Here is a 23,723-nt window from a genome sequence, read left to right on the forward strand (position 1 = left end):
GCAGCAGTGACCAGCATGAAATGTCGGAGAGAGAATCCAAGCTCGCAGGATTTGTTTTTGCTCATGCAAAATTGTAGCACAAATTTAAAGCCACAAATGTACTGAAGCTAAAGCAAGGAAATAATCTACAGTCCATTTGCAGTGTGTGTGTGTGTGTGTGTCACACAACATATCACTTCCCCGCTGTCACTTGAGACATCAATTTTCCCCTCACTCCATCCCCCTTCAGGCTTGTCTCAATCATTCAACCCCTTTACTCCTGTTCTGGCGAGGTGACAAAGCGCTGTGACAGATCGGAGACGCCGGCACAATTCCAGCCACACAGATTAGGAGTTTAACACAAGAAGAAGGAAAGACAGACGTACAGAGGGAGAAAGAGAGAGAGAGAAAAAAACCCATACAAGCAGCTCAGGGCTCTTGTCACGCTCTGCACTCCCAACCTGTTTAGTCTCCTTCACTGTTTCCTCACTTGTAGCCAAACACCAGTAATCCCCTCTGCGCCTGGATAATGGATGTCTGGTTGCTCAACAACATTTGACAACAGAGAAAAATAGAGTGTAAAATGAAGTGATGTTCTTGTTCTGATACACATGAGGAGGAGTGAATGGGGGGGTGGGGGGGGGGGGGGGGGCTTGTTGATAATGAGTGCTTAGCGGGGAAGGAGGGCAGTGAAATGCCAGGTAATTATATGCTGCTGTGGACCTGTTTCCTGCCCTGGTTTCATTTAATACGTGCCAGGTGTGTGTTGTGTGTGTGCGCAAGTTGGTGAGTTTGCACGCCACAACAGGAATACAACGTAGAGATGTAGAAATACAAAGCTGATTGGAAATATAATTTCTTTATTATTTTTGAACCAGGGACCAAAATTCAGCCCTGGCATTTTGTGTCGAGACCAATTCACTACATTATCAGAGACACCATGTAGAAGCTGTTATTAAGTGATTCTCAACATGTGGCTTTTTATGTCTTGATTTTAATTATTATTACCTCAGAAAACCTTAAAGGGGGAAACTTTTAAACACTTTTGTTTGCTACATTTTGCCCATTTAAGCTACCCTTTGCCAATACATACCACTTGGTTCCTCTTTATTTGCCCAATGTTTTAGCTACTCTAGAGTGCTTTTGGCAGTCAAGAATAGTTTGTCACTTTTTTTGCCACTTTTGGACCATTTTTACCTCCACTCGCTTCTCAAAAAACACGTAGCGAACCGGACCGGCCCACTTCTGGTCGACGCCCCACTGGGACAATGCTCAGTGTGCCAGATGGCGAGTCCACCCCCGTATTTTAGTCAAAACATTTATTTTTTTTCTTCATAAAAACTGACGCCCAAGGTCTATTTGTTTTGTTGACTCAGCTCCATCAGAGACTTAGGAACAAGCAGCACTAACCCATAAATGAATAATAATTGTCCATCCATCCATCCATCCATCTTCTCCCGCTTAGCCGTTTCCGGGTCGCGGGGGCAGCATCCTCAGTAGGGAGGCCCAGACTTCCCTCTCCCCGGCCACTTCCTCCAGCTCGTCCGGGGGGACCCCGAGACGTTCCCAGGCCAGCCGAGAGACATAGTCTCTCCAGCGTGTCCTGGGTCTTCCCCGGGGCCTCCTTCCGGAGGGACGTGCCCTGAACGCCGCACTAGGGAGGCGTTCAGGGGGCATCCTAATTAGGTGCCCAAGCCACCTCATCTGGCTCCTCTCGATGCAGAGGAGCAGCGACTCTACTTTGAGCCCCTCCCGAATGACTGAGCTTCTCACCCTATCTCTAAGGGAGAGCCCAGCCACCCTACGGAGGAAACTCATTTCGGCCGCTTGTACCCGTGATCTTGTTCTTTCGGTCATGACCCAAAGTTCATGACCATAGGTGAGGGTTGGAACGTAGACCGACCTGTAAATCGAGAGCTTTGCTTTTCGGCTCAGCTCCCTTTTCACAATGACGGACTGGTGCAGACTCTGCATCACTGCAGACGCCGCACCAATCCGCCTGTCGATCTCTCGCTCCATCCTTCCCTCACTCGTGAACAAGACCCCGAGGTACTTGAACTCCTCCACCTGGGGCAGAACCTCATCTCCAACCCGGAGAAGGCACTCCACCTTTTTCCGGTCGAGAACCATGGACTCGGATTTGGAGGTGCTGATTCTCATTCCGGCCGCTTCACACTCGGCTGCGAACCGATCCAGTGAGAGTTGAAGGTCACGGTATGTTGGAGCCAACAGGACCACATCATCTGCGAAAAGCAGTGATGCAATACTGAGGCCCCCGTACCGGACCCCCTCAACGCCCTGACTGCGCCTAGAAATTCTGTCCATAAAAGTTATGAACAGAATCGGTGACAAAGGGCAGCCCTGGCGGAGTCCAACCCTCACCGGAAACGATTTCGACTTACTGCCGGCAATGCGGACCAGACTCTGACTCCGGTCATACAGGGAACGAACAGCTCCTATCAGGAGGTCCGATACCCCATACTCCCGGAGGACCCCCCACAGGAATCCCCGAGGGACACGGTCAAATGCCTTTTCCAAGTCCACAAAACACATGTGGACTGGTTGGGCAAATTCCCATGACCCCTCAAGGACCCTGCTGAGGGTGTAGAGCTGGTCCACAGTTCCACGGCCAGGACGAAAACCACATTGCTCCTCCTGAATCCGAGGTTCAACTATCCGGCGGACCCTCCTCTCCAGTACCCCTGAATAGACCTTACCGGGGAGGCTGAGGAGTGTGATCCCTCTATAATTGGAACACACCCTCCGGTCCCCCTTCTTAAAAAGGGGGACCACCACCCCAGTCTGCCAATCCAGAGGCACTGCCCCCGATGTCCACGCGATGTTGCAGAGTCGTGTCAGCCATGACAGCCCCACAACATCCAGGGCCTTGAGGAACTCCGGGCGGATCTCATCCACCCCCGGAGCCTTGCCACCGAGGAGCTTTTTAACCACCTCGGCAACCTCAGCCCCAGAGATAGGAGAGCCCACTCTCGGGTCCCTGGGCCCTGCTTCCTGATTGGAAGGCGTGTCGGTGGGATTGAGGAGGTCTTCGAAGTATTCCCCCCACCGATCCACAACGTCTCGAGTCGAGGTCAGCAGCGCACCATCCGCACCATACATAGTGTTGACGGTGCACTGCTTCCCCCTCCTGAGACGCCGGATAGTGGTCCAGAATCTCTTCGAAGCCGTCCGGAAGTCGTTCTCCATGGCCTCACCAAACTCCTCCCATGTCCGGGCTTTTGCCTCGGCGACCGCCGTGGCTGCGCTCCGCTTGGCCCGTCGGTACCTGTCTGCTGCCTCCGGAGTCCCACAGGCCAAAAAGGCCCAGTAGGACTCCTTCTTCAGCTTGACGGCATCCCTCACCCCCGGTGTCCACCAACGGGTTCGGGTATTGCCGCCACGACAGGCACCGACTACCTTGCGGCCACAGCACTGATCAGCCGCCTCAGCAACAGAGGCACGGAACATGGCCCACTCGGACTCAATGTCCCCCGCCTCCTCCGAGACATGGTTGAAGTTTTCCCGGAGGTGGGAGTTGAAGCTCCTTCTGACGGGAGACTCTGCCAGGCGTTCCCAGCAGACCCTCACTATACGTTTGGGTCTGCCAGGTCTAACCGGCATCCTCCCCCGCCATCGGAGCCAACTCACCACCAGGTGGTGATCAGTTGACAGCTCCGCCCCTCTCTTTACCCGAGTGTCCAAGACATGCGGCCGCAAGTCCGATGACACGACTACGAAGTCGATCATCGAACTGCGGCCTAGGGTGTCCTGGTGCCAAGTGCACATATGGACACCCTTATGCTTGAACATGGTGTTTGTTATGGACAATCTGTGGCGAGCACAGAAGTCCAACAACAAAACACCGCTCGGGTTCCGATCAGGGGGGCCGTTCCTCCCAATCACGCCCCTCCAGGTCTCACTGTCGCTGCCAACGTGAGCGTTGAAGTCCCCCAGCAGAACGAGGGAATCCCCAGAAGGAGCACTCTCCAGTACTCCCTCTAAGGAATCCAAGAAGGGTGGATACTCCGAGCTGCTGTTTGGCCCATAGGCACAAACAACAGTCAGGATCCGTCCCCCCACCCGAAGGCGGAGGGAGGCTACCCTCTCGTCCACCGGGGTAAACTCCAACGTACAGGCACTAAGTCGGGGGGCAAGAAGTATAGCCACCCCGGCCCGGCGTCTCTCACCGTTGGCGACTCCAGAGTAGAAGAGAGTCCAACCCCTGTCGAGAAGGCTGGTTCCAGAGCCCTTGTTATGTGTCGAGGCGAGACCGACTATATCTAGTCCGAACTTCTCCACCTCGCACACAAGCTCAGGCTCCTTCCCCGCCAGAGAGGTGACATTCCACGTCCCTAACGCTAGCTTCTGTAGCCGGGGATCAGATCGCCAAGGCCCCCGCCCTGGACGACTGCCCGATCCACACTGCACCGGCCTCGTATGATCCCTCCTGCGGGTGGTGGGCCTACGGGAGGGCGGGCCCACGTCGTCCTTTCGGGCTCTGCCCGGCCGGGGCCCGTGGGCAAAGCCCCGGCCACCAGGCGCTCGCACTCGAGCCCCAACCCCGGGCCTGGCTCCAAGGTGGGGCCCCGGTAGCGCCAATCCGGGCGACGTGAACTTCCTTTGATTTTGATTTTTCATACATGGCTATTGAACCGCTCTTGGTCGGACCCGTCACCTGGGACCTGTTTGCCTTGGGAGACCCTACCAGGGACATTAAGCCCCCGACAACATAGCTCCCAGGATCATTCGGGTACTCAAACCCCTCCACCACGTTAAGGTGGCGGTTCATAATAATTGTTAGAAATATAAACTAAGAAATGGGAAAAAGGTAAACGTGATACAAAAAAAAGGTTGTAGTTTTGCTTTTTACTCTTAGTTGAATTTATCAAAAAATAAATAAATCCTTATTGGACTTAGTCCTTAAGCTAATAAAAGCCTGAATTCTCAGCTACAATATAATACAGAAAGCAAAAATAACTGAGAAAACATGAATCATTGTGTAAGTTACCAAACAATATAGTTGTGGACATCTCAGTAGGGTTGCAAAGGGGCGTAAAATGTCTTGCAATTTTAAAATTCAACTCAGGAATATTAACAAAATAGAGAATTTTCATGGGAATTAATAAGCAAAAATTGTGAGTAACTTTAAATCACTGTATAATATCCAAACATAAATATTGGCATCTAGGCAAAATAATACTCAACATTTCAAAACATTTATTTGGAAGTAGAACTTTACAATTATTCAAGTGGAGTTTCACTGAATTTGTCTCAGGAGGTTCAATTTTCCCATGTTTTTATAACATGATGGAATTTGTAAATGTAAAGTAGCACTAATGTGTGAATTGTTCGATTCCCAACCCCTGCTGTACAGGGTCATAGGGTCATTCCAGTACAGCTACACCTGGACACCAGTCTAATGCAGAGGTAACAACGATCACAGATTCACTTGTGTTTTCATGTTTTCTGTTAACACAAACTTTGTTTTTTTTTTTTAAATCTGTTGCATATTTGATTAAATTTCACCTATCCCATAATGCGCGTCTCTTGTCTTAGTCGCCTTTCCCACTAAATTGCTAAAAGCACATTTTTAAAGTAATATTAGCGTTAACAGGTAACATGTCTCTGTAGATTTTTGATCATAAATTGTGTTAAACTGGAAAATGTAAAACGAAGGGAAACTGATAAATAAATCCCCCATGCTGGACAATTTACCTCACTCTCTCCTATATGCAATCATGAACATCGGACTGTGGGGGTAAAGGGTACCCAGTACCCAGGGCCCAAGGCAGTACAAAATTAATTTTAAACATTTTTAGATTATTTATAATGGAATGAAAATGTCCCTGTGTGATGCTGCATCAGGGCCCTAGCTACCACACCCCCCCTTTTAAAACTGCGTAAATGGTACGACCCACATGTGCTTCTGCTGCTGCTGTGGAAGGCAGTCTGAACTGTGGATGTGACCAGGAGCAGGAGATAGACAGCAGCAGGAAACTATGTCTTTTCTCAAGAAAGGAAAACCAGGAAAAAAAGCAGAGGGAGAGAAGGTGAAATGAGGGAAAGCCACGGTATACTCAGCTATTCAGAGGTGAACTTTAAAACATCTTTTTTAGTTAATATATTATTCTGATTGAAAAATAACTATGTGCACTCTAAATGCTGGAACATCCCTTTTGCACGTCAAATAAAATTATTTAAAAGAAAATGCTTTTGAAGACCAAATTTTGCTGCCACCAAGTGTTAAGTAGGAGCGCCCCCATGATTCTAATCATTAGATATTCACCTTTTATTAACCAGATAGAAAATGTTTTAGCCACTACAATGTAGCAAAAGTATGTCACAAACAATATTCAATATGGTAAACCACTAAAATATAGTAGAACAGATTGATAAAATACAAACATTGAATATGGAGTAAATTTTTTATTGTAAAAAATACTAGTATCATTTCCGGGCAAAAAAAAAAAAAAAAAGTGTACATAACTTAGAGTAGGAGCTCAACAAGATGGTTTGTACCCAGGGCCCAAAATGTGGTGCTATGGCCCTGTGTGCAATATGTACATTAAACTCAAGTTATATTTATTTATTTATTCATCTTATTGTAGAGCATACTTTTGTTCTTTCCTTGTTTATCACCATCTACTGTTGTACTGTCTTGGCTGATTTGTTTTTTTGTCATTTTTTCAATGTGACTCAGGGACATGTAGCTGTTCTTTTTAACTTGTTCATATGGTAATAAACTCTATTGTATTGTATGTGCTACAGCGAGCTGTTAGAAGCTCTGTGTTGTGTTAGCGATGGTGCAGAGCCAGTGACGGTCGTCTCTCGTCCAATATTTGTGTTGCTTGTTCTCAGTGCACATATGTTTGATGGGAGCGTGTGCGGCTGTCAGTCACTGCTGTGTTGGCTTTACAGGCGTGATCGTGTCCTGCTGAAAGTGTGTGAGTCAGTGTGAGATGCAATCGCACACGCAAACACACACACACACACACACATCCGTTTCCATTCAAACGGAGGCTTGACGTGAAAAATTAGAGAGACTCAAAAAATGGCCACTGAAATAAACAAAATTACCCAAAAACACACAAAACGACTACAGAAAAACCTAACACCACAACCGAAATACACAACATAGACTTTAAAAACACAAAGAAAGATAACAGAAACATACAAAACAATAATTAAAATACACAAACCCTTTGCTCTTTCCCGTCTCAATTCTTAGATCAGTCAATATTTGAAATGTTGACATGAACGATCATGCCTCTTTGACATGGTTAGACAAGTTATAGCATAAGTTACCATGGTGATTTACGCTGAACCGCTAACTTGGTCAGGAGGAGGTTAAGTTCTAGATAAGATATCAGCAAGTATGAAGCCCCGCCTCCTGATAAATCAGTTCTCTTTGAAAATGACCTCCCCAAGAATGCGTCGTTATCTCTACACAATGCTGCGTAGATCAGATCTGACAGCTGACAGGAGAGAAAGAATATTTATGGATTGATGCTTTAATTCACCCAATTAAATCCTATCGAAAAGGTATGGAGAGGTATACGTTTTCATGAAGCCTCATTCGTTCACTCATATATTTACACTGTATGAGAGAGCATCAGTCCTGTAAGATTATAGGCTGTATAAAATAAAATAATGTCTACGTTGTGATGTAGGCTTATTGGGCGGTAAAGCAATAAACTATTAATAGATAATAGAAAAGCGTCTGTGGTGAAATAAAGTGACACGTCAGTGTCTGTATATTGTCCGATGATTTAATATTGTATAATCTCACAATTTTACACTTAGACTTGGTTTTGCTGCAGCAACAGTATTGTTGATTTTAATACCTAATATTTTTAAGAATTGTTCTGCACAGTTTCTGTGTTTGTCATTGGTCGGACGCTGCAATCTCCACTTCTTTTCTGTGAGAGTGCACATATTCAGGTTGAACGTGTTGATATCCTGTTTCATAGTACAGCTGCTCTGTGACGGGTTATGTTTGGTCAGGTGAATGATGGAGAGATTTCCTGGATATATTTATCCAGCTTCAGAATAGTTTGTCATTTTGTATACTTTATATAATTACAGTATGTGCGTTTTTTCTGTCATTTTGTGGCTTTTTTTTGGCCATTTTTTGTATTTTGAAGTCATTTTGTTTATTTCTCGTTAGTGCGTTTTTGTTGTATTTTTGTGTTTCTAGAGATATTTGTGCGTTAAATTTGAATCAGAAACTGTTGTTATCCGGCTCCATGGTGTGAAAAAATGATAGAAAATGAATGAATAAACTTCCAGTTCATTCCTAAGATTGAGAAGAGTACTGCCCATGTGACCTGAGAAACCTTTCCCACTGGTGTTTGACCAACCATGAAAAGTGCGTTAAGGATGCAAACCCCATATTGTGTGTGTGTGTGTGTGTTGTTCCACCCTCTCTCCCTGCCCCTTCAGTCCTTCCCAGGCTTACCTGCCTTAGGTTCCCTCCACACAAAGGACCAAAAGGCCCAGGTAGCAGTTACATTATAATTTTAGTGGAAAAGGCGACTGAGAGGGAAGTCTGGGAAAGAACAATGGAGCATTATGGGATAGGTGGTGTTAGGGACTGTGATGGTGCTGGGGATTAAGGAGTTTTAAGTGAGGCTGTTCTGCTGCTCTTTATCTGAGCCATTCATGTACCCAGGGCAGGATGTTCTCAGCTGGGTGTTTATATGCCACCTTATTAAACTCATTTTACCAAATGCTGCCTTAATTCAACATTTTTCCCCTCCATGAATAATTCTTTGTCAGTGTTTTTTGCAAATCGGATGGTTCTCTTATTTTCTATAAATTACAAATAGCCATAAAAACAGGTGAGGGATGGGCGTGGCTGATACTGTAATAGTTCCCACAGCTTCCAATGAACACAGTTACAAAAAGCTCAAACTCCAGAAATAAACCTGGTACGTATAGCTGAGCTAACACATAGATTATGGATCTCAGGATGAAATGATGCGATATTGCAGCTGCTTGAAATGTTAATGCTAATGTTGCTGATTTGGCACCAAATAAACAGGCACACACAAGATCATTAAATCGGGCTTTCTTTTTTTTTTAAAAAAAAAGAAAGCATTAGAGGCTGGGATCAACCACAGCCGTCAGAATCCCAGATGCAGGCTTTGCTAAGATGCCCCAAAGACAATCCAGCACATAAAAGCATGGAGGAGATGCAGGCGAGCACATGGAGCGCCAGAACCAGGGCGGCTGGCAGGGTGCATGGGAACATCTGTGCTGAGTTTATAACGGAGCTGTTTGGGTCAAGATCAGGGCTGGACGACCATCTGGCGTACCGGGCATCGTCTCGGTGGGCCGTTCGGTCCACTACCTTTTTTTTGGGTTTTTTTAAGAGCGAATGGAGGCAAACATGTTAAGTTGGCCAAAAATGGTCCAAAAGTGGAAAAAAAAGAGGCAAGAAAAGAGTGTTAAGTGACTAAAATGGGCCAAAAGCAGTCAAATAAAGGTGGTATGTAATGGCAAAGGGTAGCTTAAATGGGCAAAATGTGGCAATCAATAGTAAAAAAGGGGCAACATGTAGGGTAAAAAGGTAACGAGTGGTATTTATTGAGCAAAAGCTAGCTTATTTAGATAAAAAGTGGCCAAAAATGTAAAAAGTTTCCTTATTTTAAGGTTTTCTGGGGGAACAACAATTAAAATTGACATGAAGCACTTATTAACAGGTTCTACATAATGTCACTGATAATGTAGTGGACTTGTCCCAGTCCATCCCTGGTTAAGGAAGGAAACGCCTCTGAGTGATGAGCTCTGACTACCAGGCTTGTATTTAGTAAAGTTTGTAGTAAATTCCAATGACTACGAGCATATATGGTAATTACTACAGATTGTACAACTTTTAAAGTTCTTAAACATCACTAGCCTTCCCAGTCTGATACTTTCATTGCAATGCATGGTTGTGCTATCAAATGTTGGTCATTCATTGGTCCGCTGTAGAATGCATAGGTGGAAATTGGACTCTATTATTGGTCAAGAGGAAGGATGTTCCAATACAAGCATCAGTACCAAGGTGGGAAAAATAACAGTCAATGTCTGTGTTTGAAAAGTCACACTAACGTACCACATGCTACAAACTCAATGAGTAGGCCTATATACTGTCTATTAAATACTATAAGTATGGTTAGGGTGATGACCGATGACGGTCGTTCCCACTAAGGTATATTTCAAAGTTTCCCAAGATGTATTTAAAACCTAGGACAAAAACCTGAAGCATTTGATCCATAAAATTCGCAAAAACACATTTCATGCCAACTTTTCAGAGATTTTCGGAGACCCTCCATTGTGTTACTGACAAACCTCTGATTAACTTCAAAACAAAAGCCTTATTTAGAAAAACTATTGGAAGACTAGAAGAGAGGCTTTTGTTTTGAAAAGGGGATGTTTGATTTTTAGCTTGAAGCCGGTGTCACGGTCTGAGTTTACCTCTGTGCTGAGATTAGAACCCTAACCCTAACATACTGTAATCCAATAAATAAATAAAACAAGTGTCCGTTCACTTTGAAAACAAAAATAAGCAAAAATGATTCTATTTTTTTAGCAAAAATTCATTTTTTGGTAGTACGCATGTGCTCGCATGCGTATATACAATCTCAGTACGATGTGAACTCAGACCATGACACCGGTCCCAGGACCATTTTACATTCCACTCGCAATGCATTATGGGGCGATTGAGTATGACTAGTGTGCCTACCGTGCATACTTAAAAAAACAAAGTACATTATTATGCGATTTGTATCAGGCAGTTTGTTACAGTTTCTAATCACAATATTAGAATTACAAGACCATAGTTCCATGTCATCAGCATTTCTTAAGACAATATAATAAGAAGTTTTTTTCACCCTGGTTTGATGGATCTGTCAATCATCTGCCCGAGTGCTTTTATAGCTATCTGCATGTTGGGCACGCACGCACGCATCCACAACCCCACTATTACCTGATCCATTATCACCCACTTTTTCATCTATAACGTGTTCTAATATTTTACCAAATAAAAGACTTTAACCCCCACAAGAGAGTCTGAAAATGGATGGATGGATGGAAAAGACCTCCGAAGGCTGCTAACACAAGGGTGGGCTGGAAAATGCTTGACAGCAGGCCAGAAAGAGGCCCACGAGCCACAGTTTGAATCCACTGTATTGAAGGGTGCTTATCGATCAGATTGGAGTTCCTTGGTCTGAATAAAAAAACACCGCCTGAAAATATTCAGGACATGAGAAAACTGCACACCACCAGACACAAATGGCTGTGTTGAAGAGTTGCCCTCTCTGTGAGATCTAAAACCATCTAATATTAACACTTATCACCGCCACGCAGCGCACACTTCACTCTGTTCGCCTCTAAACTCTGCCACGACACCGTCTTATCCAGCTTTAGAAAACGCTGCAGACGTAGCGAGACGTCTGCAAATTGCATCTCCGAGGAATCCAATTAATTAGGCTGCGTGTGTGAACTCTGACACTGGATGAGGAATTCAAAATCTAGTTGTTTTTAATCTTTCACACGTATTTAGCACTTTGTGACAAGCTTAGAAATAATAAAAAATTAAATAAAATACAGACACAAAAAGATTTCCGTATCTCCTACCCACCACTCACATCATTTAAACACAGATTAAAACCAGGGTTGGAGTCAATAACATTATTCAATTACAATTACATTTTCAAATATCCCTGTTCAATTACAATTGACAATTTTAAAAGAATTCCCATGGTAATTACAGTTAAAAAGTCAATTATCTGAACTCAATTACAATTAAAATACAATTACAACAGCAACAGATTTTATTCAATTACAATTATGATTATAATTTTGCCATAATTGTAATTAAATATCAATTACGCAATTACAATTATAATTGACCACAATCCTGATGCAAACACACGTGACCGACAGCAGGGTGGGGGTCAATTACATTTTTCAGCAACAATTACATTTTCAATTATCCATGTTCAATTACAATACAATTACGATTACAGTGACCAGCATTTTTTCCATTCACATTTATTTTTTTATCCTCAGAGAATGAATTACAATTCTGGTTTCAATTACTAAAGTTCAATTACAATTAATCACAATTACTGAGCCTGAAATAAATAACCTAATACAAGTTAACCTTCCGTGTTAGCATTCTGTTAGCATCTCCTATGATAACGGGTCCTAAATCAGCTGAAAAATACACTAAAAAATATTATCTATCATATAATTTATTTCCTATCTATTGGTTACCTGGTTATTCTTCCTAGTCAATGATAATATAGGTTCTTTTTATCTTTTTGGTGTGTGCGTTTGAGTGTTTTTTCTGTCACTATACCCAAGATCAGTGTTTTTCCCAATCTTTTTTTGTCCCGGGTACCCTCTTTGCATAACCGTACGCTCTCCACAACCCCTAAATGCGTCTCAAATATTCGTCCTCTACGGCTTAATCTACAAATTCAAAATTACGTATGGAATTTGAAGTGGATAAAATACAGACACAAAAAGAAAGGTTTAAAAGAATTGAAAAAAAAAAAAAATATATATATATATATACACCATTGCAACTTTTATGTCATTACTTCAATATTAAGTAAATACTGTCTCCTATGTATAATGTAGCTCATTATTGTCTCCTATTGTCAGAAGTTTGATCAAATGGTCTCTACAGTATAAAATAATGCTGTTTCAATAAATATAGTATTTTATTGAGCAATTTTACTGTTAGTTTGTGGTGAATTTGTTCCAAATATATAAATAAAAAGCCTAAAAATGAACTGGGAACATTTCCCGATTCATTTTAAATTAATTGGTTAATCGTTCTGAGTACCCCCAGCAATGTCCTTCTGTACCCCTAGGGGTACACGTACCCCTGTTTGGGAAAGACTGCCCTAGATTAAATTTTTTTTTAAACGTAAAATGTGAGAAAGTTTGATATGAAACAAATTTGAATAATTGCTACCTACATACAGTATGTGTAGAAATGGTTCCCTATTTTAGCGCTAAATTATAATTGACAATTTTCATAGAATTTAAGGCAATTACAATTACAAAGTCAATTAACTGAATTCAATTACAATTTCAATAGGATTACGACAGCACCAGATTTTTTTAAATCACAATTATAATGATGCCAAAATTGTAATAACACATATTTATAATTGAAGCCAACTCTGACCGACAGAGGAAAGAAGAACACAAAGCAGGCAGATCGACAGACTCACAGGGACTTCCACATATTTGGCAGCTGCTTTCACCTTTCAGGAAGGAGGCAGAATAAGGAGGAGGAAAAGGACAGAAAACGACACTGAAGTTCAGCTGCACAGATCTGCTTTCAGGCTAATAAAAGGTTGCCTGAGTGAGCAGCGAAAGAAGCAGCTCGCTGCTCCCTGTCGGCCAGGACAAAAAAAACTGCGGCTACTCACTGTGAAAGAGAGGATTGAGGAGAACAATGTGCCTTCGTCGTATCTGGAGAGCTTGGAGAGGACGCCGTCTAAAACAGCGGCAAACTGCAGAAACAGGAGCGGGTGGAATGCATCACACTGATTATCAGGAATGAAACTGGTTTTTAGATAATAGTGAAATAAATGAATCCTCCCTTTCTTATAATGACTTCAATTATTACATTTCTCTAAAATAATTCCATGCGTCACTATAAACATTTAATACATTTTCTATTATCTTAAACAGTATTTTGTATTATACTGTTGAAATCAAAACTATAATAATAAATGCATTATTATGGTAAAGGAAATTAACAATGAATAGAAGGCTGTGTGCATGTGGACCAGGGTTGGGGTCAATTACATTTTTCAATTACAATTAGGTTTTCAATTACCCATGTTCGAATACAAATCAATTATGATCACAATAACCAGCATTTTTTCCAATTACAAATAAATTATAATTAATATTTTCCTCCTGAAATTAAATTAAAATTACATTCACAATTACTAAAGTTCAATTACAATTTCACTAACTTTGATTCATATAGCGTTTTTTTTTTTTTTTTTTTTGTCATTTTAGCATCTTTATATTTACATTTTAGTGCATTTATTAAACCTTATGTAAAAGCCCAACTAGGGACAACAGTTGTAATTTAGCAATAACTAACAAAACATCAGTTACATTTAAAATATTATTACTCTTTGTATCATCCCTAATAAAATATATATTTTTTAAATAAACTTTTCTAACCCTTTCCCCCTGTGTCAGTGTAATAATACACAGGAAATGGGAAAACTTAATATCATATATATTTTAGTATTTAACTACATACGTGTAAGTCATGAACTGTTTTGCATTTATTTAAACTGTAATTGACATTTATTAGTGAAATTCCATGGTAATTACAATTACAAAGTCAATTATCTGAACTCAATTACAATTAAATTAAGTCTACAACAGCAACAGTTTTTCAAAATTACAAATACGATTATAATTATGCCATAATTGTAATTATCTATCAATAATTATTGTTGACCCCAACCCTGATTGTGGACTAATTTATTAGATAAATGTTAATAAATTAAGCTTCTGCAAATGAGCCTGTATGGAAAAAATGAGCCTGTATTTGTGGGAAAAAAGAGCTTGAAATGGATTTTGAAAATGACAAAATGTCAAAATAAACAGAGCTTTAGTAACTAAAAAAAGAATAAACAATGATATCAGGATTTAGTGAAACCAGACGCCCAAAATACAAATCTGAGAATAAAATGCTGATTTTTATTTATATTGATGTGAAAAAAAAACCTTAACATGTTGCTCTGACGGTTTAGCAAACATTGTGAGAATTGATGTAAAAGCAAACGTTCACCTTAGAGACGAGGGAGGAAATCATTTCTTTGAATGCATCGTCGATTAGGACATCGATTTTGGAGTGGTACTGTTGCTGTGGACACACACATACACACACACACACACACACACACACAAATACATGATGTGTTACTGACACAAAGCCTAAAAATGACTTAGTCCATCTGATACATAACAGCAACGGTCTAAGCTGCAAAAGACAAAACGACAAACCAACAGCATATGAACATCAAGTCTGTATGCGCACACACACGCGCACACACACACACACACACACTTCTCCCGCACAACAGGATCCATGCAGCACGGCTGAGTTAAGCAGCTAATAGGACACATTATGTGGCTGAATGACATTCCCAGCGGCGCTGAGAAGCGAAGGAATCTGAAGGATACTTTTTGTGCGTCTCAGTGCAATTAGAGCAGCCTTGTATTCTTCCAAAGCGCAGGTCCAGCTGCGAGAACTAAAGGCTCACACCAGATTCAATTAATCCACCATTGCATGTCTCATGTAGGCCCCCCCCCCACCCGAAAACATATTCATGGCACCTTTTCCCTTGAAGGAGGGAGACATAGTGGGAGAGAAAAGGCCGGGACTGAGTGTCTGAATGGGGAGTTCGTCTCTGTACGACAATGGCCTTTCACTAGCCGTCTAAAGAACAGCCAAATTAAAAATTTCAATCAACAAAGCTCACAGATAGTGGACGAATTGCAGGTCCGGGGAGGTCAGAGCCAAATTCAAGTTGTACCCCCACCCCCCCCACCCCGCCCCTTCCTTCTTCCACAACTCAGCCCTCCGTCTAAAGGCTAAACCGTTCTGCAAAGTGTTGGGAGTTTTTAACGCTAACGCCGCCGCTTTCACATTTCTCTCCCAGACAAAGGCGACTAAAGAGAATGCGAAGCTTTGGAAAACAAAGCCGTGGTGTGAGCCGTACGTGGAGAGCAGACAGAAAAGAACAGTTATTCCCTTTAAACGCGTTCACAGCGACAGGTTTTAGATCTGCCGTTGGGGGCCTCCGATATAGACGCGACCTTCTTTAAAAGATCCGAGCAGAAAAAAGGAACAGCAGACTGATGATTTCTGATGATGGCCTCCTCTGTAATCAGGGGGGGGGGTGAGGGGGTTTCAATTATGAACGCACAGGAGGTTTTTTTTGTCAGGATTAAGCAGTCAAGTGCAGATTCTTTGCCAGCTGTTTGCTCGCTTGCCAGTTTAAACTCATCCTTTCATCATTATTCACTCCAAACAACAAGAAAACAACACAAACGGCTAAAATAAAACACAAAAAACAAGTTGATTGAATAAAACATCTTAAGAAACTCCATCTTTTGGTCATTTATATTAATTACTGAGATTAAGGACAGTCATTAAACACACATATCTTTGTCTGCATCTTTAAACAAGGAGCTTTCCATGATTTAAACAATTTAATCTCACTGGTTAGTTTAATTCTAAAGCAGCGGTCTGCAACCTTTACATTACCCTCTCAACAATTAAGACAATATAGTGTATACAATTCTATACAATTAAAATTACATAGAATAATGTTATGTAAAGAAGATTTTTTTTGAGGGCTACAAAAAACTACTTGAATTTGATAACACGTGATCATGTCGGTCAACACGTGCTAATTGCTAATTTCTTGCCACATACCAAGCATGCCCATTTAGCTGGCACATTGTCCTCCACACAATTAAAATCTTTATTTTTGTTTTAACTGGGATTTCAAACTTAAGGTTAACCACAGGTGCAAGGAAAGTGGAAGGTCTGTGGATGGTTATTGGACAATATAATTTATTTTTAGGTTGACAAATTGTTATTTCATGATTTTATTTGGTGTCAATGTTATTAATCATTAATAACCTCTGCTAGAAAATAACAATTCTTTATTTTAATGTCTTTTTGTTTCAAAGCTATAGGGAGCCATTGCAAAAAAGTCAAAGAGCCACATGAGGCTCCAGAGCCGCAGGTAGCAGACCCCTGCTCTAAAGTATTAAATATCTCGTGCATCTGAAGATAAACCATGACTCATCGATGGCTGCTTTCTTTTATCAGTGCCGAGCCTTTCAACTGTGCAATAAAACGTTCTTGTAATTTGACACCAGCCTCGTTAGATTCTTACCTGCTTTTTGTCGTCTCTGTAACGCAACAAAACGTAACGTTTTAAGAATGAACGACAAAAATGATTGAAACAAACAGTGGGATGGGTACGATAATAAAACACTACAATAAATATGGCAAGGTTGGGGTCAATTACATTTTTCAGTTACAATTACATTTTCAAGTATCCATGTGCAATTACAATTCAATAACGATTACAGTGACCACCTTTTTTCCCAATTATAATTAAATTACAATTATCATTTTTTATCCTCAGAAAGTGAATTACAATTATGTTTGCAATGACTAAAGTTCAATTAGAATTCATCACAATTAACTGATCTTAAATCAGCTATAAAACACACTAAAAACAAATATCTATCATCTAATTTCTTTCCCATCCATTGTTACTTTGTTAGGCTTTCTAATGAAAATATAGGTTTTGATATTTTTGGTGTGGGCGTCTGAGCTTTTTTGTGTCAGTATAGCCCTAGATTTGTATGTATATATATATATATATATATATATATATATATATATATATATTAACTACATATGTAACATGGTTCACCAGTTTAGCTGTAAATTGTAAATGACAATGTTTATGGAATTTTTATGGCAATTACAATTACAAAGTCAATTACCATGTAAATACGATTACGACAGCAACACATTTTTTTCATTACAACTACAACTAGAATATTTGCATTTTCTGAAGAAAATACAAGTGAGGATGCAGGTGCTGGGCCGCATTATTGTAGCAATAGCTAGCAATAGCATTAATTAGCAATAGCATTAACATTAACATAGCATTAGCATTAACCTAAAATAACATTAACCTAGCATTAACACTAACCTAGCACTAGTATTAACTTAGCATCAACTAGCATTCACATAAGCTTAGAATGAGCACTAACCTAGCATTAATCTAACATTAACATTAAAAAGCTAAAAAATAGCATTAGTATTAACATTAACTTAATATTAACATTAATTTAACATTAACATAGCACTAACACTAACTTAAGATTAGCATCAACACTAACCAAGCATTAGCCCAACAATAGCATTAACACTAACCTAGCATGAGCAATAACATTAACCTAATATTGACATTAATTTTATATTAGCATTAGCCTACCAATAGCATTAACTTAGCAATAGCATTAGCACTAATTTAGCATTAGCCAAGTAATAAGCATTAACCTAACAATAGCAATAAGTTAATATTATTGCTAAAAACCTCCTGCATCCTCACTAATTATATTTCTGCTTAAGTGTAATTAATTCATAATTACTCGATTATAATTGAGTCCAACCATGGTCACAGGAGACTGGACTTCCACTCTCCTTTTGATGCAAATAAATAAATAATAATGCTTGAACAAATGAAGGTGATGGCAGGACTTACCCATTGTTTGTCTGTCTGGAGTTCAAACAATGACGTGCAGGAGGAATGAAGAAGAGGGCGGGGCAGGATGTCACAAAGGAAAGGAGGCAAGCAGAGTGAGCCAATGAATGACATGCAAAACATACTGTACCAGTAAAAAAAACAGTAAATAACTAATGACAGTCTGCATTAGTGCTGGGTGGTATGACTATTTAAATCACAGTATTTGACAAAATAATAGAAGATCATGATATGATGGTATTTTTTTCTATTTTCATGCACGACTGGGTTTTAAAACTATTTTCAAAAGATGTAGAACAGTGTTTCTTAAACTTTTTTAGCTCAAGTACCTACTTTCTACCCCATTTGACCAACTTTTTCTGTGAAAGACAACTATAGAGCATAATAATGGAATGAATGAGTGATGACAAAATTAGATTTTAAAGCACCTCATTTTGTAAATAAGTGGAATGAAACAGTATTTAGTGTCTCCTGAATAGATTTATTTCTATTTTTTTCTCCCTCCTGATGTGAGACCAAGACTGACTTTTGTATTTTAAGTTCACATTCTAATCAAGATCATTTATATTATTATTTTGCACATTTTGTTGTTTGTCTGTTCTTTTATTATTCAATACATTTTTTGTTGTCATTTGTGTGTGTTGTTGGTATTATTGAAATTATTCTCTCAGTGTGTGTGTTTCTCTTTTTTTTTTTTTTTTTACCAATCTTGTGTATTTTTCTCTCATTTAGTGTGTCTTTGTTGTCAGTTGCAACCTGGTATATGTGAAAATACTGTATTGAGATAATTTGTCTTTATAATAAATATTCTGTGTTCCATAACATTTATTTTGCTTGTAACACGCCCTCCACTTTTAGACCAATCAGAGTACCCAACGTTTAAATATGAAGGTCAAATCATACCACGTTTTGGCATTTTTGCAAGTTTAATACTTATTGATTAATCTGGATCTTTTGGCAAACATTTTTTGTTACATTTAATTATTTGTATTATTTTTTAATTTAACAAAATTAACTTTTATTGGTTTTTTTTTACTTTAACTTTTGTTTTATTTACCAACATTCTTTTTTTTTTTCCATTGAGAACATAACTGCATTCTCATAAATCATAAGCTCAAGTTGAATTACACCAGTTTTATCCTATACCAATGATGTAATATGGCAAAACAAACACAAATAAATAGTACAGGCGTATTTTATCCATCTGTGGTCAAAGTAATTAGAATTTTATTACTAAATAAGTAATTTTACTTTTTCGAACCTTCCTCATTTTACGTGCTCATTTTTCTTTCCCGCCCGGAATGTTTTTACCTTTAAATTCAACTTTTCCTCTCAATGCAACATGCCGACACACACTCATTATTGTTCTAAGGGTCAACATAAAAAAAGGGTTTTAAAGCTCTTAACCACTTCTACAGGTTTTTAAACTCCGCATCCTCACATTATTAGGAGCTACGGTCTGATTCGTTAACACCGTTAAAAGGTAAATGTACAAAGCAGCAGAAAAGCAAACACTTTGTAAAGCGTTTCAGTCAAAAACTCTACACATTTCACAACCAAGGTTACTCTGAATGAAGTTCACTCTGCAGAGCTGAACTGAGATGTTGAAAGCAAACACAATGTCACGCAGAAGTCGTCCCAGAAGTAATGTTTGAAATCAGTTTGTCCCACTTAAGAGAGGCTTTGTAATGATGCCGTCTGCATCATTTAGCATGTGATTCATTGTATCCTTAAGTGTTTGTGAGGCCTGTGATCAAATAGCTAGTGAAGGCCTTTTGGTATAGAAACATGTTTTTTATTTGCTAAACGCCGCCTGAAGTCATTCCTCTCCACCTGCCGGGGCTTTGAACATAGAGAGATAGAAGCTACGATCTCTGTTCACTGGATTTCACTCAATTTGTTCTCTGCAAAGTTCAAAATATGGGTTAAAAAAAGTGTTTTTTTTCTCCACATCTGAAATTTGTTAGTCAGGAATTCAACTTCATATTTGAATGCCCTCCTGCACGAGTCACACTAGTTAGTATTATACACAGCAGTGATTCTCAACCTTGGGTACGTGAGCAGCACAAGCCAACAATATATTTCGGTCCGACTCTGAAAAGCCAAAAGTCGGCTTTAAATGAGAGAAAAAAAACAAACCTAACTTAAATGTTATGTTTAATCATATCATTTTAATCTCAGTCTAAAGCTTATGTTTTACAGATTTTTATTCCTAACAAAACAACTTGAAGAAAGTTGCATTGGTAAGTTATTTTATTTGATTAAAATTGACTTTATTGTTATATAGTGGACAAAAACCTACTTTTTTCACAAGATGTACAATGAAAAAAAAAAAGTAATTGGTGAGAAATAATTACTACTTTTGCTTAAAGGTTAAAGCAAAACTAAGTAACTTTTTCAACTTAATAAATCCTCCTCATAGTTCCTCTGAGGGTAATACAAGTGTTTATGGGGTGATCGGGGGGTCTTTCATCCCCCACTACTGTCTCTGGCCAGAAAACAGCACTTGCAACTTTCCCTACCTCCAACCTGGTGGTAGTCTTACAGCTCTGTTCTCGTTCCCGTGACAACATGTACTGCTTTACTTCAGCCCAATACACACTGAAGGTGCGTACACACCGAACGCGACATCAATCGCCTGTGATGAGTCGCTTCAACACAGTGGTGCTTTTTGGTCACTTCATCGCTCCAGTGACGTCATTACCAGGGAATGTGTGTGCGCGCAGAAGGGTGCCAGGGTAGACAACTGGCTGATCACTTCCCTGATTCCTTTTTAACAGTACTGAGTTTTGACATTTTGCCCCGGTACGTTTAGGGATCCTCCCGCTGCCTGTCTCACTGTAGCGGCAGGAAGTAGCTCCTGCCCTGAGGGGTACGGAGTGTTTACGGTAGTGACATAACCAAAAAGGACCTTTGGGGGGGGCGCTAAGCACAAGTTACTTAGTTCCGCTTTAAAGTTTGCCTAATTATTTAAGTTTTGAAGTAAAATGAATACATTTGGGTCTACCTTTGCTACTCAATTATTAATAACAACTAAAAAGTGACATAAAACATTTGAGAGCAGCTTTCCCAACTTTGTGGTGTCTTGGTTTTTACTTTTTGAAACAATGGATGATTATTACTGGGAGATTTTTTTTGTTCAATACATTAGGTTTACTTTGTTTTTAGGTTTTTTCCGTGCATCTATCCTGCGGTTTTTTGCGGCAACACCAGTAGCATCGTAACACCATTTTGTTGGTGTTTCACCCTAAATCTGTGGCCCAATCGTGCAGTGCTACACCAGGTTATAACAGTGTAATGTTAAACACTAATGTGCTTACAGCACTGAAACTGCTCTTATCAAAGTGATCAATGACATAAGGTTGAACACTGATTCCGGAAAAGTATCTGTTATCATTCTGTTGGATCTAAGTGCTGCATTGGACACGGTAGATCATACAATTTTGTTGCACAGATTGAAACATGGGTTGGACTAAATGGAAAAGTAATGCAGTGGTTAAAGTCCTACTTGGAGGAGCGAAGCTATTTTGTAAGCATTGGAAACTTTAAATCTGACAGATTACCAATGTCCTGTGGGGTTCCTCAGGGCTCTGTTCTTGGAGCATTTATATGCTTCCTTTAGGATGAATTTTTACAGAACTGTAAGGTTGATTATCAGAGCTACGCAGATGACACATCTACTGTAAAGTGTCTTGAGATACCATTGGTTATGATTTGGCGCTATACAATTAAAAGATTGATTGATTGACACCAATATCTATCACTGAACTCAGATGACTATGGTCCCATTGAGGTGAGTGTGACTGTTTAGAAAAAGTAAACTGCTGGATGAGTGAAAACTTCCTTCAGCTAAACCATGACATGATGGAGGTGATTGTCTTTGGTAACAAGGAAAAGAGGACCGCTGTCAGCAATTATCTTGAGTCTCGATCTTTAAAAGCTAAAGACCAAGTCAAAAACCTTGGTGTTCTGATTGACTCAGATCTTATATTCAGCAGTCAGATCAAATCTATCACAAAAACAGCCTTCTACCACCTAAAGAACATCTCCAGAGTGAAAGGTTTAATGACTCAGAAAGATCAGTATAAATCTGTGAATGGGTTTGGTCCAGAATACATCAGTGACATGTTAGTCAGGTATGAACCCAGCAGGTCTCTCAGATCTATGGACACAGGTCAGATAGTGGAGCCCAGAGCTCACAGTAAACATGGTGATGCTGTTTTTAGTTGTTATGCTGCAAAGAAGTGGAACAAACTGCAGCAGAGCTGAAGTCAGCATCAAATGTGAACATTTTTAAATCAAAGTTAAAGGAACTTTTTTCCTCTACTGCGTATGATTGAGAGAGAGATTTATGGTCATGTTGTTGATGTCATGTGTTTGTTGATGATTTGAATTGATTTTACTGATGATTTTAAATGTTCTTATTGATTTTAAACAATTGAATGTTTTATCATGTAAAGCACATTGAGTTGCCTTGTGTATGAAATGCGCTATACAAATAAATTTGCCTTGCCTTACTAAGATATCTTTACTTCTTTATATATTACACAAATATGTCAGATACAATGAAAGTAAGATGAATCACACAATAGTTTGTTAACATGATTGTTCAAAAAATAATTACCAGGACTTCGTCATTCATGATGGACAATAACATATTCAAATTTAACAATTGTGCCTATAATGGATTAAATGTTGCTAAAAAAAAATGCTTAGTTCACTTGAACCACTTTTCTGAGTAAGTCATTGCTGAGAATGTGAGTAGTTGTGAACTCAAAATATTGAATAATTTAAAGAACAAAAGATTGAGTGCAAACCTTTACCTTAGTTTAATTAAGTAGATTCTATAAGTTATTTTTTAATAGTTTTTAATACTTTTGGCTTTCGATTAAAATCATGAACTACAGTGTTTTATTTTAGTTAACGTCACACAAATATCTTTTACCAAAAAGCTAGGATTATCCCAGTACAGTATGACCATTTGGTGTTAAATTAAATGGAATTCATTTTCATCACTGATCCGAGTATTGTAAAAAAATTTACTTGTCCGTGCAAACTTACAATAAAAGCTTTCTTTTGGTAAAGACATTCAGTCTGACAGGCATGAAACTTACTTATCTGAACAGCTTTAAATTGTATTTTTTTTGCCTGAAAATGTGCAAGTTCAATTATTCGATGTGTAAAGCGTAGCAGCAGTACACACACAAAGCTGGTATACGGTGTTTCTGAGCAGAATGAATGGGAGAGAAATGTGGCAAAGGTTAGAAACCAGAGAGTTAAGAGAACAGCCAGCGTAGCTCTGAAAGATATGATATGGATTCAACCTGCTGGGATGTGAGGATTGTAAGAAGGCAAGTGGTAAACGTGACAAAAGTGTCCAATGGCAGCCTTAAAAAGTCTAATTGT

General features: G+C 39.7%; 1 protein-coding gene across 11 annotated transcripts in view; it reads right to left on the minus strand.

The window, feature by feature from the left end:
• The window catches only part of cadps2 (Ca++-dependent secretion activator 2), a 230,459-nt gene that overhangs the window by 21,692 nt on the left and 185,044 nt on the right, over positions 1-23,723 (minus strand). For 4 of the 11 annotated variants that reach the window (XM_028449438.1, XM_028449444.1, XM_028449439.1 and 1 more), the window contains 4 exons: positions 18,318-18,332; positions 14,807-14,881; positions 13,416-13,499; positions 13,215-13,247 (listed from right to left, as the gene is read on the minus strand). In XM_028449438.1, the coding sequence (XP_028305239.1) occupies positions 13,215-13,247; positions 13,416-13,499; positions 14,807-14,881; positions 18,318-18,332 (207 nt within the window). The remainder of the gene's footprint in view (positions 1-13,214; positions 13,248-13,415; positions 13,500-14,806; positions 14,882-18,317; positions 18,333-23,723) is intronic. The other 7 variants (XM_028449448.1, XM_028449447.1, XM_028449446.1 and 4 more) reach the window with 3 other exon arrangements.

The sequence above is a fragment of the Gouania willdenowi genome, chromosome 6 (genome assembly GCF_900634775.1).
Source record: "Gouania willdenowi chromosome 6, fGouWil2.1, whole genome shotgun sequence".
Taxonomy (NCBI): domain Eukaryota; kingdom Metazoa; phylum Chordata; class Actinopteri; order Blenniiformes; family Gobiesocidae; genus Gouania; species Gouania willdenowi.